The sequence below is a fragment of the Dermacentor variabilis genome, chromosome 4, assembly GCF_050947875.1.
Source record: "Dermacentor variabilis isolate Ectoservices chromosome 4, ASM5094787v1, whole genome shotgun sequence".
In the NCBI taxonomy this organism is placed as follows: Eukaryota; Metazoa; Arthropoda; class Arachnida; order Ixodida; family Ixodidae; genus Dermacentor; species Dermacentor variabilis.
The window spans coordinates 61,771,349-61,790,756 of NC_134571.1; the positions used below are offsets into that span (position 1 = coordinate 61,771,349).

A 19,408-nucleotide genomic window follows, 5' to 3' on the forward strand; every position below is an offset into this window, starting at 1 on the left:
ACATGCGGACGCACAGGTCACAGCGCAACTCGATTTGACCTGAGCCTGCCCTGCATACCAATCATAATGTTTCTCTATGATCTGCCGGATGCTTCTTGGAAATTGCGCCAACAGCTATTAAACCTTCGCGCGACCTTCTCTACATAGTGGTTGGACATTCTCGCGCTCTTCATTAAACGGGACAGGAAAGTTTGTCCTCACAAAGCTACAGTGGATAAGACGCTTAGTAATGAGTAAGGCAAAAGCACAATATTAAAGACATTACAAATTGGTAAGGAAACACTGCACCGAGCAGTGCTCATAACAAAAAAGGAGTGCATACAACGCAACAGCACCGAGATAAGGAGGTCCCGATACAATCTTTGACTATGCGACCTCCTTATGTATACTACGCACATGTAATTATCTGTATTTTTACTAATAAATAAATTAGTATTATTAAAGAAAACAGCAGCACGCTGCAGCGGCAGAGGAATAAAAACTTCAACAACGAAACGGCCGAACTAATGGTCACCGAGAAGCAAGCGGCAATGACTAAGGAGGGAGACACTAGATAAATTTGCGCATGAGTGACCCTGGCAACGCTGTGAGAAAGAGAGAGAGAAACAGCGGGAGAGATAAAAGACATCACACGTAATGAGCATCGAGCCCCTTCCACGGTGCAGAAGTACAGCGGTGCTTCGACTGCGTAAAGGACGCAAAGGGAACGAGACACGAAACAGGGAAGAGTAAAGGACAAGGCAGAACTGCGACATATACACTACGCGCTGAGGTCCGTGCTCGGCCCGAGGGAGAACCGCGGATCGGCAGAATACATCGTCAGCACCGGCGACGGGGACAACCAACAAGCTGTACACAACCCCAACGACGGCGTGAATGAGAAGCATGCAGCGAACTGACCACAATTAAAAGCTAGAAAACGACGCTAAAAATGACCTCCTGTCATGCGCAACGCCAATTACCTCTTCTTGTGCCTGCCCTACAGTTCCGCATTAGCCAAGCGCCTCTATATAAGCTACGCTCATTTTCTTTTTCATTTCATTTTCTGTTCATTTTCTCACGTCGCACGTGGTCATCCGTGATCGCCAGTTTCCCGCGTCATTATCATTATTCGCGACCGCGGCCCCACGATATCGTCCAGTGCTCTCGTCTCTTCCCAGCATTTTCTCAACGTCCTAGCAACACAGACATCCAGAGAACAGAGCTAAATGCATTCAAATACACCGTTTCACCTGCCAGAACCGTTTCTCCGCATGAGCTACGGTGAGGGCAGTCTATGGTATGGTATGAAAAACTTTATTCAGGTCCTTCAGGTCGCGCTAGATTCTTAGCCCGAAGCCGGCCGCTCCCACAGCGGGACCGGAAGACCTAGCCTCTCGGCCTCATCGCGGGCCCGATGGACTGCCCGTGTCTGTTCTTCTAGTTAGGGGCTATGGAGAGCCGCGTACCCACGCTATTTGGTGTAGTCCGTGTCGCTGCGTAACGCGGAGCACCGCCAGAGCATATGTTCTAAGTGTGCTATGCTACCGCGTCGAGGGAAAGTGTAAGAAGCCGAGGCTTCGGGAAATGTTTTGCTTATTAATACAACTCAGAAATAATCAAGCTAGCACAGTGCTGGCCTTTCACTTGCGTTTACTTTATCTCCGAAGATCCACTCTGCTTCAATCAGCAGCACAATTCAATCGGCTCAGAAACAACGGTCCTGCAAGAGCTCAGCCTCGCAAGCGGCGACCAAATAGGCTGCGGCGTGCCACTATCGCACAGAGTACATGATGTGCCCTTTGTGCACTCTTCCGCGGGCACCACAGCGCGCCCCCTTATACGTCCATGTGTGGGTGTATGTGCACGTGTGCGTGTGTAGGAAGCGGAAAACGGTCGCGACCGCATACCACGCTCGCCTTTTATCTCGCCCGCTTTAACAAAGGGCGCGTGGACCGAACTCACTGCCTCGCGAGCTCTTTTCTTAGCGACAATGCTACTGTTACGGCTTCAGAACAAGCCGGAGTGCTGTGGGGGTCCACGGGGGATAGGAGGATAGGAGGAAACGGCAACGTAGACAGACCCGCAACACAATAGGAACTCCCATGCGCACAAAGAGAAGACTATACCAAGGGTCGGTATAGGACAGAGCCAGCCATATATGGAGTGCGCTTCAAATTTCTGGGGGCTCACTGTACGCGCGGCTCGATACTCATGCGCGCGTTCCTTGTTAGGAGAAAGGCTGGGCGTCTTTTCCAGTAACGTCTAAAACGTAATGTTGAAGGGAAACACGTCTTCAAGTCGAAGGTGATATTCGTCATGAAATTGATAATTGGACGACATCTTGCCTAGTCGACTCGTATTAAGGGAAGGAAAGAAAACAGAAGAGAGGATTAGACGTTACGGCTTCCACGTGGAAGCATCGCTCGGGAGTGTTCAGTCCAAGAGTGAACAAGGTTTCCGTACCGAAGCCGATACGTCCTAACCCTCCTTTGACCACGCCACCTTAGGACATTGCTTTTGCGTTTAGCCAAGAGTGACGAGCATCACATCGCGTTCTATTCACTGCATTTAATTCACGAATGTTTTTAAGTGTCGTCCTAAATGTCGGATGATTCTCACCACTAGAAAAAGACACTCAAAGAGAACAGAAGAAAAATTTCGTGCGAGTGTTTGTTTATACAGCCAATGCGATATCCAAGCAAAAATAAAGCAAGCGGCGGTGTCTGGACACCACGACGCCAGAGAACCAAAATGGAGCAGTCAGACGAAGAAGTACGAGAATATAGCGTCCAGGCCGTCCTTCTTAACGAATGCACACGCAGCAACGTTCCCGCTGTGAGGAAAACTTCAGGCCGACAAGAAACACTCGCGACAGATCCCCACAAAAGTGAAGCTCAAACTTCAGAAAAGCACAGGAGACCCAACGCGGGATAATACATAGAGAAAGGGTTAGGAAGAATAAGTAAATGGGCGAAAGACAGGCGGGTTCACATTTGCTTTTTTAAATAAGGTCCTTGCGACAGAGCACATTCCCTAGAGCGGCGACTAGAAAAGAAAAAAGAACCGACGAAGCAAGTGCGGAAAAGAAGTGATAACCCCGTTTATACAGCAAATTAAAATATCAGAACACGCCAGGCTTTCGCTCAATTCGTTGCCGGGGCACGCGCCGTGGGAAAATAAACCGATCCGAGTAGGAGGTGAAGAGAACCGTGCGGTGAAGCCCACTCCGCTTGCCTACGCAAACAGTCTGGCCTATACACACACAGCCTACTTGGGCGCAACGCCCGGTAGCACGAAGGGAGCGCCGGAACGAGCGTCAAAGAAAGCTAGGGAATAGGGAAGTAGCTATTTTTCTTAGCCCTGAGCCGGGTGTGTGTATGTAAAAGCCGTGCCTTCTCGCACAATCCTGTTTTCTTTTTCCTGACTTTATGCCCGCAAGGACTAAATCAGCTACACGTCACCGTACGTGCATAAGCTGCAGTAGCGTGTATTCAGGGCTAGGGCCGTGTATGACAGTAAGCAGCTATTCGGGAAAACGAGGGAAGTGCAGTGAGTGAGTGAGTAGGTGAGTGAGTGAGTGAGTGAGTGAGTGAGTGAGTGAGTGAGTGAGTGAGTGAGTGAGTGAGTGAGTGAGTGAGTGAGTGAGTGAGTGAGTGAGTGAGAGTGAGTGAGTGAGTGAGTGAGTGAGTGAGTGAGTGAGTGAGTGAGTGAGTGAGTGAGTGAGTGAGTGAGTGAGTGAGTGAGTGAGTGAGTGAGTGAGTGAGTGACTGAGTGAGTGAGTGACTGAGTGAGTGACTGAGTCAGCGAGTTATTCCTTTCTTTCTTTTCTATTCTGCTCCCTCGCTCAGGCGGAATTAACACGGGCATCATTTATATAGCGCATACATCGAGTAAGGAGTGAATTTAGTGAAGGAACGAGTGAGAGAGCCAAGTGAGTGAGTTAGAAATAGTTCTTTCCGTTCTTTTCTCTTTTGCTCCTTCGTTCAGGCGGACTTAACGCGTGCGTCACTTTTCAACTGCGTATAGTGAGTCGGTGAGTGAATGAGCGAGCGAGTGCGAAAGAGGAATTGACTGCAGCCATTTGTTTTTACGTGAATAGTAACGGGCAACAAGAAAAAAAAAAGTCTGGAACTTGATGCAATGATGGCCACTACTGCCAGCACGACCGACCGCACTCCAACGTATAAATTACGCCCGTCTGAAGATGCCAAAAAAGGGGCAGACCTCGACGACACGACAACACGCAATGCATGAGCGCTGAGCTCGGGCATCACGCTGTTTTAATTGAATAATTAAATAGTGGGCCAAAATAAGCGCCGGAATCGCGCTATATTAATTGAATAATTAAATAATGGGGCAGTGCTGCACGGCACAACCAACGTAATAGACCATCCTAGAGCAGCGCCGGTCAGCGCACACAAAGAAATGGAAGCAGACGACGCTGTTTCGCGGTCTTCAAAACACGTTCCTCGTCATTGTTAGCGAAAGAGCGTCTGAATCCGTCCGATTATTTGTTTTGCGGTTCAAAAGTGATGCTCGCGTAAAATTCATTTGCACGAGGAATGAAAAAAGAAGGACAACTTCAATAACAGCATCACCAGTCACAAAGAACCAATTTACTTAAGAAGACGCATAGTTCATCGGCCGCTGTAAAAGCGCAAGTCGCCAGGCCAGCCGCGATTACAACGCTTGAGAAAGCGCCAGGAAAGTAATTAAATAAGAGAATCGTAATCGTTGAGACATTAAGATGGCATTCTTACTGCGTCACCGAGTACATCATTTAAAGACGGCAGAGATACCACGCGCGATTTTAAAACTGCGATGCCATCATCAATGAAACGCAAAAGAGGTTATACGTGCGGTGCGAACAAGGGCCGATGAAGTCTTGCATCGCCTCGATAAAGCGGAAGAAGGAACGAAAAATAACCTGCAACAACGAAAACTTTTGCATGCCATTATTGTGCGAAAACCGTTGCGGAAATATGCTTCACTTCAGCAGTAACTGGGGAAAAAAAACAATACGTGCGATTCTGGCATATAATGGTTAAACCAGACGGCTGCTGTGCTGGGGCCGTATTCTGATATGATGCACTTCGGTGATATTATCGCCTCGGCGATAGTCACGTTAAATAAATCAACCGGCTGCTTCCCGTGACGACAGCATGAACTAACAACACGCGCGCTCGAACGCTTGACAACGCGCGAGATAGCGCACCGGGCGAGTGCAGAGCTGCTCGGGTGCGTTGTTTACGAGTGTATAATGGCCGCAGTGCGCGTTCTGCGCACTCAGTATACGGTTGGCCACGGCCGCTTTAGGTAGAATAAATTGAAGAAAGGAATTGTGAAATCTTGCATTTCAATGAATAAATTTTGCTATAACCCAGGCTGTTGCGAAACACCGTTTCCACGTCTGTGTGTCGGCCATCGCGCACCGCCAGAGCGGCGGCGTCTGACTTGTCTTTACTGTATACACTTCGCCACCAACACCACGGTCACCGCCAACCACGCAAGCAACCCGTGGTACGTGGTGCCGCTACCAGCCGTTCCAAGCCACCGTCATCGAAAACTGTCACTTACACAAGGCAACACAATGTAATAACCGATCAACAGTCAATAAATATCGCTGCGCAAAACTACGTGCAAATAGCCATAAAAAAAAGTACTATAAACTACCAACTCTCTTGTCCCCTACTACGCTACACCACCAAACGATCGCGAAAAGACGTGTTCGTTTACTCAATATATCGAAAGCACCCAACAACAGCGCGATGTCAAATTGACGTAGGCCGGAAATACTAGATGACGCTATTTATTTTCCGGTTTTGCTAAAACAGCCAATCAGCGAGCTACGTTGGCGGAGGCGTGGCCAAGGCGATAGTGTCGCCGAAGCGGATCGTTTCGAATACGGCCCCTGAGGTCCGACGTTCGATCCCACCCGTCTGGCACGCAATTAATTTTTGTGAGCTATTGGGCAAGACAGCAGCAGCAGCAGCCAGAAGCCACGGTCAGGGAAGTTCGGGAGAGTTCGCAAAAAAAAAAATGAAATCCCCTAAAAAAGATGTACGCCCTCACGTTGTACGACTTGCAGCACAGTCGCACCTCTGTTACGCAGCGCTCTGCGTCTTGGGTCGAGTTCACATATCTCTTTATTCGTAAGCGTTCTTAGTCATTGGCTGGTCGCCTTCCTTATTATTGGTGCATGTCCAGCATCAGAATGGGCTGGAATTCGCTCTTGAGAAAAATTCTGACGTACGAGCTTTTCGTGAATAACGGTCCTTACTTCCGTCGTTCCAAACGGACGTTGCCCCGCATTTCCTTGGCATCGTATCCTTCAGGCGTCCTCACGGAACAAAAGTTCGCCATTTATTGAGAAACGCGAAGAATGCCTCACCGCTAATAACGCGGACAAAACTTATTGTCTGAAACATTGGTTCTGTCGGAATTCACGTAAACTTGCTATCTCACTTGAAAAACATCAATGAGCAGAGGTGTTCAAACTTTGAATGTTGCAAGTAATATCACGACTCTCTTTACGAAACAGACTATTGAGCTTTAAATTCTTTTCCGACATAACCTCGAGAAGCAAGATATGCACGCCGCATGAACGGCGCCGCGCTACAGCGTGCTATAAAAGCAGGATCGTTAATATACGCATCTTAATATAATTTATTCTGAAGCAGCTATTCAAATGTCAGATGTAACATTGTCGGCTCCAAGAAGGTACCTTGACGTAATGCACATATTCTGTTATATACCTTAATATATTTCTATCCTAGCAACAGTCACAGCTTCCAGTATTGGCAGGATACAGTCAATGTTTGTTGCCTTTCGGGTGGGTCAAATATTTAGTTCTCAGTTCCCAAGGGTCGCCACACTAAAACCCGTATTCAAAAATGCGCCTTAGCATGAAGGCCATGCTTGACTCGGTCAAAATAACGCACAAGATGCCCAATGTGTTTTCTTCGGTGCGTTCACGTCAGGCGCTGTTCTGATCAAGTCAACCAGGGGCTTCAAGTTAAGGCACATTTCTTAATACGGGGGTTAAAACACGATATTCGAGGACGCCCGATTCAAGCCAATGCAATTACAAAGTCGCGAAACGCACAAAGCGACAAAACTCACAAACACACAAAAGCCGGTGAAGCGAAAAGAAGGAACCACTGCAATGACCTGACCTGGTCGCAGTAGCTGTGCCATCGCGATCTAAACTATAGATGCAGAATTTGATAAAATTTTAATAATAATAATATTTGGGGTTTTACGTGCCAAAACCACTTTCTGATTATGAGGCACGCCGTAGTGGAGGACTCCGGAAATTTTGACCACCTGGGGTTCTTTAACGTGCACCTAAATCTAAGCACACGGGTGTTTTCGCATTTCGCCCCCATCGAAATGCGGCCGCCGTGGCCGGGATTCGATCCCGCGACCTCGTGCTCAGCAGCCCAACACCATAGCCACTGAGCAACCACGGCGGGTGATAAAATTTTAAGGGGCGTGAAAAAGCTTCTGTCGTTCATGTTTCGTTTTTTTTTTTCAGAAAAATACGAAACACTGAAAGAAGACTATTGCGCACAGTGTAATGAGAAACCCAGCACATTTTTTTTATCTAACACTGAAAGCAATATAACTGTTACATTATTGTATCATAAAAGAACCAGCAGAGCTTCCGGGTTCAAAATCTAGGCACGGTTTCACGTCAAGGCATCGATTTCACATCAAAGCGTCAAACCGATATTTGTATCAATCGGCGTCCGATAAAATTCCGCTTGACGCGTCAACGCTTCGCTGTGCAGCGGACGAAGCCTTCCGTACACTGAATTTCGAGTGCACGTACACAAGTTTGTGCACACGATCCCCTGGGAAGCTGTTGCGTAGCTTGGTCAGCCCACTACCAAACTTTGACCAGTTTCTTTCACATGCCGAGGAAGAACGGGGAATCTGCGGTACGCTACAGGGCGAGGAGGCTCAAGGGTTGGTGCTTGGATCCAGGTGCTTGGATCCACGTGCTTCGCAGACTCCCAAACTCCTCATTTTGACCAAACTTTTACATACGTCGAAAGGTGTCGCATCGCAACCGAAGAATTCTGCGGGAAAGCTGATTTTTTTTTTTCAAATTTATTCTGGTTTAAGAAAACGAAAAGGAAAACATTTTTTCGACATCTTCAATGTTTTCTCCAACCACTTACATCTTCAATCTAAACAGATTCCATGCACCCCCGCCTCTGCCAATTTTTTAACTGCCGATATTTTATTCGGTTTTTCTCCACGTCTCCCGCAGACTACTGTTTCACGGAAGCCACGATGTCGCCCGACATGACTCAGTACAGGCAATACATAAAATTAGTCGGCATATACGTATAGCCCATCTGTACTACCGCTATGTATACAGATGCACCAGTCATCGGCTCTGTTCTCTGCGTAATTAAGCAACCAAACAACAAACGCTGCCGAAATTTCAACCCTGAAACAAACACATGCCGTGAAGCGCGACATTCCTTCGATACAAGACATTGATTTCTTCGAATCTTACTGCAAGTTCTTTTACTTTTTTTGTTTTTTGACGTTTTCGTGTACTTGGACTTTCTCCGCCGGTCTCTCGCAACCGAGTTGCGGGACGCGTTAGTCGTGGAAAGCCAATGGCGCGAGAATTTTGTGGAAGTGCGAAGGTTTAAGATTCTCAGGTCGGCGGTAGCACTGTGTCGCGTTTTGCGGTTTCCTGGGCTGAAGGTTGCGGGAAGCCTTTGCCGCCGAAAGCCGCAATGTGTCTTTTGTCGAGATTCTCCGAAAAGTACTCTTCTTCAATGCGTAATACACATTTCAATACCATATATACTACTCGCAAACCTATTGTTGCGATAGCAATTATATGGACACTCCGAACGAGTTTTCTCCGTCGTTGTCGCCATCGGCGTCGCCTTGGGGAACAGCATATAGTTAGGTAAACGTATGCGACAGGCTTACATATATTGTACAGGCGGGTTATATTGCTGCGCTTTTTTTTTATGTCACTAACGTTGCTCTGACCACGTCTTACGTTCCTGAATAAATTATTCCTCAGAGTTTTCAGAATGGCAGCCCGCTAGCAATTTTCACGAAACACAACATTCACTGTGCATATCTATTATCCTAAGCCTTCTCAGTGCAAAACTATATCAGTGTTCAAGCCTGAAAGTGATGTAAACTCACTGGCACTTCTCTTTACGGGCAGCGTAGTAGCGCCCGCGCGATGCCATTACAGGCCCTGTGAGTTGAAAGATTTAAGTGTGTCAGAGATTTTGGAGCACCCGCGCATCTCGCGTCCGCGTTATACACCCCCGCGTATAGTTGCAATAAAAATTTTGCTTGAGCCAGTTGGTTCATAGCTGAAAACCTTGACGAGCAGCGAAAAAAAAAAAAAAGGACACGGACAGAGAAGACACAAGTGCACAGGACGTGCGCAATTACTTCCAACTGTATTCCAGAATCCGTGTACAAGCGCTTATAAATGTTCAAGATCAACACGTGACCCACAAGTATCCACAGACTATGATTGTTGCCATTAACCAGAAAAGTTTAAAAGCCTTGCAACAATCAATTGTCAATAGTTGAAACACCGTCCGAGAAGTCCAAGTGCAACGCCTAACCTTGCTGTCGCAGTCAGCGCTTGGGTCTTTCTTTTGTGACCCCTTTCACTCTTCCTATGGCTCTAAGCGGCCGGAGCTTCTGCGGTAAGCTTACTTCTTCAGTTCGGTGACTCAAACAGACCTTAATTGTTCTCTCTCTCTCTCTCTCTCTCTCTCTCTCTCTCTCTCTCTCTCTCTCTCTCTCTCTCTCTCTCTCTATCTATCTATCTATACATATATATATATATATTGAAACTCGCCCTCTGACTTCGTTGATTCGCCCACCAACTCATCTTCACCAGACTCGCGTTACGAGGGCACGTTGCCAGCGGCGGTATGACATGGCGTTCTCGCCCGACTATGCAGATGGAAAAAGGCACACAGCACCGCGGAGTTGGCGTTCGCGAGACGGGCGAAGATGAGAAAACCCGGTCACGAAAGTAAAAAGGGCGCAGCGAGGCAATCTCGCGCGCACTCGTGCCTCAACGATCGATTCAAATATCCATACCTCGCTGTACCGCGCACACTCGATCGGTAGAAGAGGCGCGGGCGAACATGCTGCTACCTCTCTCTTTCTCTCTCTTTCGAATGCGCTCGATCGCTCACTTGCCTGTATTTAAATAAAGGGCTGCGAGCAACAAAGTCTATAGAATGCATCGAATTCCTGCTATCTTATTTTTTTTGTCTTATTTTGTGGAAGTGTGTGTGAGTGTGGTGTGCCTGGGGAAGCGTAGTACTGCCTCCAGCGAACTCGCCCTGAGCGAATGGAGCGCGGTGATGCGCTCCGAAGTGAGCTTGCATTTTAACCGCAGGCCACTGCTTCGGGACAGCTTGCTATGACGTAAAGAGATGCGCGAAAACGGCCGCGTTTTGCGAGTCCTTTCAGCAATGCATTTGCTATCGAGTTGCCCAGGCTGGTGTCGCGCGCGGAGGCAAATACGAACAGGTCTCACGCGATGAGCCCGCGCACTCGCTGTCACAAACGCTGGCACGGCGAGAAGCCCCAGCAGCGGAGAGCGCATGCGCTTGGCCGAAAGGCACACGCTTTGTGCTGCCGCCCGGTGCACCATTTCGATTGTGCCACGCCTAAAAAAAAGCTCCCGATTACGCAACCTCAAACACTAGGGACGCGGGAATACAGCGCGCATGACGACACCAGCCATCTCGGCTCGGCCTTAGTCCTGGCCGCCCTAGCACCCGCTCCTGATGACTTCCAACGTACGGCGCACGGGCCGCGAGTACGCATGCGTTCAGCCGCGCGAACAGCCATGCGCAACAACAACCGGACCAAAAGAGGAGACACGCGCTGTAATTTCCTAGCACGCTCTCGATTACGTGACCTCCCAACACTGGGCGTGCGGTAAAAGGCCGCGTAGAGCCACCATCCTTCTCGGAGTACCCTCGCCTGTTTGCCCTTGGACCCCGCAGCATAAGGTGGTCATTCTCCTCGCACTCGGACTTTATTTGGAGCACCACAACGACGGCCAACTTCGCCAAATATTGCTGTCGCAGTAAAGGTTCTTGTACGCTATACTTAATCATAGGATCAAGTTCCAGCCAATCCAGGTGCTGGACATATCATTAGCGAAAGGCGGCCAGCGAATGGCGAAAAGCTCTTACGAACGAAGGGCTTTGCGAATACGGCACCTTGTTTTCTGAGCGTGTTTTTGGCCGGACATAATTTTGGTGAGGCTCTGGTTCGGGCTCTGCCATTCCCTTTGACAAGCTTCCGCTTATCCACCGCACCGCTGTAAGCCAGTCGAGGCTAAGCAATCGAGCCAATCGAGGCCCGGCTGCACTGCTAGCGATGACCTGCCAATCAGAAGCAAAGTTGCTCAGAAGCAAAGTTGTTTAAATCCAGCGTTTTTCAGTATAGATTTCGCGAATTCCGTCATCGGCACACCGACCCCGTTTTCTGGACAAGTGTGCGAGAGGCTGTACGTGCATTGTCCTATCCTAGAAGAAGGGCGGGCACAAAATCGCGTCTGCATTCACCATTCAATGCCGAGAATGACGCATACTGAGAGGCAAGAACTGCGATGCGATACAACTGGAGTGCCGTCAAAGCTAAGCCTGTCGTCTCTTGAAGCCCGATGGAGTCGTAGAAGCAGCTCCGCCAACATCCGAAGCTAGTTTCTCCCTAAATCGGATTTTTATATATTCCCTAGATTTTTTTAGAAATGTGGTTGCTACGTTTGTAGACATGAGTTATGTAATGATAAATGTTTGTCTGTGTTATGTAAACGAGGCTGCAAATTTTATAGTTTAAGTTCGTTTCTAAGCTCGTTTGAAAATATTCAAATAATGAAGTCATGGATCCAAGCTAAAATGATGGTGCCGTGCAAGTTGTTACGCTAACGACACAGCCACCTGCTTGAAGCCGTATTCACAAAAGAAGAGAGTCAACATGTATCCACTTTGCTGTTTTGTACAAAATTGCTTTACACCTACAACGGAGTTCCAAATTAACACGAAAGCTTATTCGAATTGTAAGGAAAATGGGCATCAAACTACTTCTGCAGAATGTAGGTGTCAAAACACTATGCCACTTTACCACGCCAATACAAAAGACGCAAATACTTTTTTTTATATATATCATGTACTGACATAGCACCACCCGCATACGCACGATCGCGTCATTTCCAGCGAAGCACGCAGATACATGGCTATTTTTCACTCTAAAGCAAAAGTCGCCTAAACACATGCCCTGTCCAAGATTGTTCTGCGTATGGGCGGTTCGCGATAAATTTTAGCATGCGCAAGCATCGAAGGCTGTTTATCGCCACGAACGCATAGTCTTGCTCGTCGTAAGGCATACGTGTCCGCTTACGCACAGATTTGTCTGTGCCATTTTGTACGGTGTTCCAGCATACTTTTGTAACGCAATAGCAGTACTTTGATAGTGGTCCCAGGGACGTCCACACCCAATCATTTACTTGGCGAGATGCGTTCACTGCACTACTGGAAGATCAGAAGTCATAGTTCGCATCTAATGCGAAGGTACATTGTGGTCACTGAAAGCAAAACATGCCATCACGTCGGCAGTGTCACCGTTTCAGTGTCTTATCACGATTTTCCCCTAGATTTGGACAAATATACTCTTTTCCCTAAACAAAGTATGGAATCCCTATTTCAAGGAAAATTTCCTCGGAGTTGGCATCACTGCATAGAGGACACAATAGGCACTAACACGGACTTGTTTAGTTTAAAAGTGGCGAAATTATCGCATTATAACATGTAGCGACGTGCGCAGACACGTGCTTCGTCCGTGCCCACGAAGCTTAATTCCTTGAACGAATATGAATGGTGGCGAATGTGAGCTGCTGCCGAGAAAATTTCGCCGTACAGCAAGTGCTTAAATTTCCCAAGTAAACTAATAGCCACGTCTTAAGATTGTTGTTGTCCTTAAGCCCTCCCAGGTAAATAATAATTAAAAAAAAGCCACGGAAGCATTTCCCGTCGGTGAAAGGTGACCTGCAGATGTAGCGAACCAATAGTACAGAGATACAGTGGCGGCCGCTCACCCTGGATGCCTTATGTCAGGCAGCGACCTGTTGAGCGCGATGAAATCGCTGGCCAGCGCGTTGAAGCCGTTGACCTTGTACAGCTCGTCCTTCCTCTTGTCCATGCCGGCCGGCAGGAAGTAGGCGGCACCCTGCTCGCCGGGGCCTTTGGCTTGCGCCTCGCGGCTGATCATGGCGCGGTCGTGCCAGTCCTTCTTGCCATCGGCGTCCACTTGGCCACCGGCCGACAGTTCGTTCGCTACAGCAGGCTGGGCGCGTAGATGTTGCGCCTGCAGACAACAAGAAAGACGCGAGCGACAGTTAACAAACAACAACTTCTCGAAGAAAAGCGTGCAGCCCAAGCCTTGCAGAGCGAAAAGGATGTGCTCCGAACACGTCCATTAGTAAAGTACTACCCTTCAGTATAGCTGCCAGAGCTACTGAACAAAAAGTTCCGCGCGTGTTAACAAAGTTCAGTACAACTGCCGTAAACTTGCGTCTAGTTAGCTACTAATTGAACATATTTTAACGGATGCAAGCAGGGACGACGTTCTGGATGTGCTATTCAAGGAAGCTGCAGGACATCCGCAGACTTCATGGAGAATGTCTGCTAAGTTGTCCAGCTCTCTCCCTCGTTGCAACCAGATGAGTGCGCACGCCAGCACATTATCTGGGCTCCCATCCCTTGCCATGGCAGTTACATACTTCTGGAGGCTAGACGAAAATTCAGCGGTGGTTAACGAGCACCTGCAAAATCACTGCGCCTTACACGCACGCAAACGCGAACGCACACACAGTCATACACGCACGCACTTGCATTTACGCAGCGCGGCTCGGGACACCGGCCTACGCCTCTCGATTGCAGGGTCACGGCGCGAGCACAACGAAACTGCCCCTGCTCGGTGTGACCGGGAGCTTTCTAAATTACTATATACTCGTTCTCTCACTCGCCGCTCTTCCTAAACAAAGAAAAGAAAACGTGAGCATAGAAGCACCGAGAAGACGATGGTGCACCCGTCTGCATCAACAGCACCGGTAAGTCCGTGTCCTTCCCTTCACCCCTTGTATCATTATGTCTTCCGACGAGTCCGTGCCAGTAACACTCTATCACGTCCGTCGCAAGTTCACGCATATTTCCCTAGCCGCGCTTAGAAGGCCGGCTGCCCTTAACAAGTGCAGCCATATTCTCGCACGCGCGTAGGCACCGTACCACCCTAAGCAAAACTTGGGAGACTATAATTCTTCCGGCGTGGCTGAGCAGCCTGGAATAAGAATTCGCAGTTAACTGGTGAAATTCAGAAACTGCGTTGTGTATGCTACTCGATTTCAGGCTGCATGTCTAGGTTGCAACACTCGCACAAACACGCGCGCACACGCACACCCACGCACACCCACGCACTTCCCAATACCTGTGGTCTTTCAAACATTTGGTCACGATTGTGCGTGCCTCTTTGTTGCTTCTGGTAGATTCCATATAGCTGTGCAGCATTCCATTTCTTAAAATGTTTCACCGTTTCTATTTAGTGGTTGCTAGACACCCCCACGTTTTTCCAGAAACTCGCCAATATCGATTCGCTTTTCCTTTTCTCCTTCTTTTCTTCTTTCTTTCCTTCTTTTTCATTTCAAAGAAGAGGAAGCGCGTGCATGTAAACGGTGACATTAAACTAACCATTCCGAGCAGTGCTTGCCTAGAAACGAATTTGAGCGCAAAACCGGGAGATTCGTTCACACCCGTATCTCTTGTCTGCGTCGCCCACCATGACCGGGTGTATCTCATTCGCAACATTACATATGGCATAGTTGCCTGCTGAAGGTAGAGCGCTTTCAAAGTCATACGCGTAATTATCATTCATGTTTAATAAGTAAAAAAGGAGTGAGAGGCACACGAGCAAGTATTTGTTCGCGGGGTCATTAGATAAATTTTTTGCAGAAAAATGTCGTTCTTTTTCTTTTTTTAAGCGTCGACGCACTGCAAGACCAAACAAAATCTGGGGCCGAGATCACAAAGTTTTTCGTCAGTATATGCCGTCTGCCAGTGGCTAGCCGCTTTCGCTAATAATTTGTCTAGTACAATGGCTGGTTGAAATCTGCTCTTAGGCACAGTTGTAGCGTCACAAATATTTTTAGACTACGGGTCCTAATCGATGAAAAAAGCGCAATCCGTGCGGGATGAAAGCGAGACGGGTCATCTATTCCCGCCAATGCCTGCGAGCAGGCGACAGGAAAGCGAAGACAAACGCAGCTCACGAGTAGAGCGTCGCCACGCAGTTGCACGTTCGACCAGAGCAGAACGTGATACCACAGAACACCTATACAAACTTAGAGAAGGGAAACTGTACCTTCCACAGTGCTACGGAAATAAGCGTAGCGGTGGCGTCGTGAACTAAAGTATGCGACCACAGGTGGCGCTGTACAACAGGAAACGGAAACGGGGTTTTGCACAGTATGGCCGTTGGCTTTACCAGCTGTTCTGTGGCTTTACTGGGTTTCCGGCTGCTGCGCCTCGATCGTGCACCCGCCAGTTTAGTTGCTGTGTGGCAGGCGTAGCGCCTACATATATATGTAGGCGCTACGTTTGCCACACAGCAACCAAACTGGCGGTAGCACGATCGAGGCGCAGCAGAATACATGTAGCGCTGAGTCATATCGAGTTGAGGCACACTCTGAACTGACTTTTAAGGGCATCCCGAGCGGGTTTTCGTTTATTACGCCGCCGTTACCCCGAGTTGTGCCGCCGCGCTCCAGCTGTTGCATTTCGTGTAGGGCTACTGACAGAATGCGGTTTCCAGGTGGCACGATGGCCTCGACTGGAATAAACGCACACGACACCAAAGATTGAGTAAGCCTGAAAATATTTTATTTGCATTTTACAAGTACAACAAAGAGCACACGTCTACGCATCCACACAAACGCGGTTACATAGTCAAGAACATAGTCAAGAAATGGCTCATTAATAAGGGTAGCACAAGCGCACAAGAAAGAAGACCTAAGCTACAAAACGTACGGTCGGCTGCTAAGTATAATAATTTCCCTGTCACCGCGTGTCACTTTTGTACAGCATCTTTACAGCACTACTAGGCCGGGTAGTTTGGCGGAAAGAATGCAACAGCTTACGGCCGTCAGCTGCCTCTTCCTTACGGATGTCATAATTATCCTAATCTCCGCATCAACGTCGTGCAAGTCCGCAAACAGGCATCTGTATCTGAACCATATGTGCCAGCTTAATACATGTGTAGTAAAATTATGATAACCACTGCGTCTTATCAAACGTATTGGTTTTGCAAATGCGCATTACAGCTGACGGAACGACATACTGTAAGTGAAGCACAAGAGAACAAGGACAAAAGGAGGGTACAACACTTGAAGAAGAAATGAAGAATTAGTAGGCGTACAGCAAACAAGCGATGACGGAGAACACACAATGATGCATCGGGTGTTCTGCGACATCGGTTTGCGTACTTACGGTGTTATGGAGATCAACGGCATAAAAACGTACCTTCAAGCGTACTCCCTCAACCTCCGCCGCATTCATTATGATAATCAACGCCCAAAACAAAATGAGGCACTATCTTTTGCCAAGAGTAGACCTCTTTACAGCAAGTCTATGTAATGACTCGCGGGCGAAACCAGCATGCTTTCGAAAATGTTTTACCGCCGTAGTATTCGAACGCCAACGGCCAGGAAACACATCGATACCAATAGGCTGTCGGCTGTCGGTGGTTAATCAAGTACAAAAACCTTGACGCTATGACTAAAAAGCAGCTTCAACAATCGAATTTAAAAAAAAATCAACTGCCTATTTGTCTGAGGTAACAAAACATCCTTAGACACCTCGATTGTTTATGTCAATGGTTTCGGTAAAGTAAAAAATCCGGCATGTTCAGCGCCCCTAGCAGAGAAAGCACAAATTAAAGTATTCGACCAAATTACAGTAGCTACACTTGCGCGCTTACGCTGAAACGCGCCTCGATTGACTTTTCGCCCTCTGTGGCCATTTGTTGAACTTGAGAGTGTGCGGGGCCTGGTGATACGAGGCGCCAGTGGTCGGGACAGACGCGCCGTCGCTAGGGGAGCAGCAAGTGAGAGTCGGCACTCAACGGGGGAAACACCCAAAGAGAGAGATAGAGATGGGGAGGGGGGAGAGAGGGAAGGGGGAACAGAACGACTGACGATCGCAAAAAAAAAGAGCGGCAGCTAGCGACGCTGAAAACGACGCGGCGACGTGCTCCACAGGGCCACACCCAGGGGCAACCGCTTCATTAGGGAATCGTCACCGCGTGTAGAACAGAAGCGGGAAAGCGTGCCGAAAGTGCCGACAGTGCCGACACAGTTACAAATGCTCGCACAAGCTTTTGGGAAAAGAAACGAAGAATGCCGAGAACCGCCTTCACCAGAGGAGGCGCAGCCTCAAGTTGAGAGGCACACGCTGTAAAGTAACTTGCACGCAAGTGCAGACGATACCACTCGATCAATTCGTCGCTGTAAGCTTAGGACTCGGGGAGATTCAGCTGTTGCTTCCCGCCAGCTAAGTTTTGGAATATTCTGCACACACTATTGAGAGCACACCACTTTCGCATAGAGCGCAAGAAAGGAACCGCTCTATTTTGGGAAAGCAGAATGTTTTACGGGAGTACATTCGCTTAAATTCCACTTCATAAGTAAAAGGTCAATTGTAGAGAAAGACACTAGAAAAAAGTGGATGAAAAGCTTAAACAAAGAACGACAACAACTGTTTATTGCCACAAGCAGGCGCAGAAAGAACGTCTTGCAACGCCCGTAAGACATCTCAGCAGTGCTGAAGTAAGCACAATCGAGCGTAATAAAAGGCGATTCCCAAGAAGGTCTCGCCGTAAGACCGACTGTCAAACACGGTTTCACGAAGATACGCCAGCACAGGCGTTAGTTTTGACGCGGACAACAAGGACATGCGTCCCGATCATGTGAAGTTCTCTAAAGTGCTTGCTGACGTAGTAGTTGGTACAATTACGGAAAATCAGGAAGACAAGAGTTTTGTCCAGAATGCTCGCCTCAGGGTCTGCTGCAAACCCGTCTTCTGTGAGTTTCGGCTTCAGAGAGGTGTTGCGAACCGAGACCCATTACAAAAACTGGCGCTCCCAAGTTAGAGATTAATCCATGCGTCTTCAGTCATCTCGTCGCCAAGGAAAACAGCAATGACAGCGACCACATGAGGATGAGAGATAGGAAGCAGAAATTCGGTCCCAACACAACTAGTAAAAATACGATTTCGCTTCGTTTCAGTCGCCAATAAACAATTCCACAGCCCGGCCAACGGACTTCCGCGCCCTACCATATTTCGCTTCGTTTCAGTCACCAATAAACAATTCCACAGCCCGGCCAACGGACTTCCGCGCCCTACCATATTTCGCTTCGTTTCAGTCACCAATAAACAATTCCACAGCCCGGCCAACGGACTTCCACGCCCTACCATATTTCGCTTCGTTTCAGTCACCAATAAACAATTCCACAGCCCGGCCAACGGACTTCCGCGCCCTACCATATTTCGCTTCGTTTCAGTCACCAATAAACAATTCCACAGCCCGGCCAACGGACTTCCGCGCCCTACCATATTTCGGTTCGTTTCAGTCACCAATAAACAATTCCACAGCCCGGCCAACGGACTTCCGCGCCCTACCATATTTCGCTTCGTTTCAGTCACCAATAAACAATTCCACAGCCCGGCCAACGGACTTCCGTGCCCTACCATATTTCGGTTCGTTTCAGTCACCAATAAACAATTCCACAGCCCGGCCAACGGACTTCCGCGCCCTACCATATTTCGCTTCGTTTCAGTCACCAATAAACAATTCCACAGCCCGGCCAACGGACTTCCGCGCCCTACCATATTTCGCTTCGTTTCAGTCACCAATAAACAATTCCACAGCCCGGCCAACGGACTTCCACGCCCTACCATATTTCGCTTCGTTTCAGTCACCAATAAACAATTCCACAGCCCGGCCAACGGACTTCCGCGCCCTACCATATTTCGCTTCGTTTCAGTCACCAATAAACAATTCCACAGCCCGGCCAACGGACTTCCGCGCCCTACCATATTTCGCTTCGTTTCAGTCACCAATAAACAATTCCACAGCCCGGCCAACGGACTTCCACGCCCTACCATATTTCGCTTCGTTTCAGTCACCAATAAACAATTCCACAGCCCGGCCAACGGACTTCCGCGCCCTACCATATTTCGCTTCGTTTCAGTCACCAATAAACAATTCCACAGCCCGGCCAACGGACTTCCACGCCCTACCATATTTCGCTTCGTTTCAGTCACCAATAAACAATTCCACAGCCCGG

The 19,408-nt window shown here is 48.4% G+C and overlaps 1 protein-coding gene across 3 annotated transcripts in view; it reads right to left on the reverse strand.

Annotated features, from left to right (window-relative positions):
• Nucleotides 1-19,408, reverse strand: part of LOC142579251 (putative polypeptide N-acetylgalactosaminyltransferase 10) — a 174,141-nt gene that overhangs the window by 45,193 nt on the left and 109,540 nt on the right. For all 3 annotated transcript variants that reach the window (XM_075689274.1, XM_075689272.1, XM_075689273.1), the window contains one exon: nt 13,109-13,377. In XM_075689274.1, the coding sequence (XP_075545389.1) occupies nt 13,109-13,377 (269 nt within the window). The remainder of the gene's footprint in view (nt 1-13,108; nt 13,378-19,408) is intronic.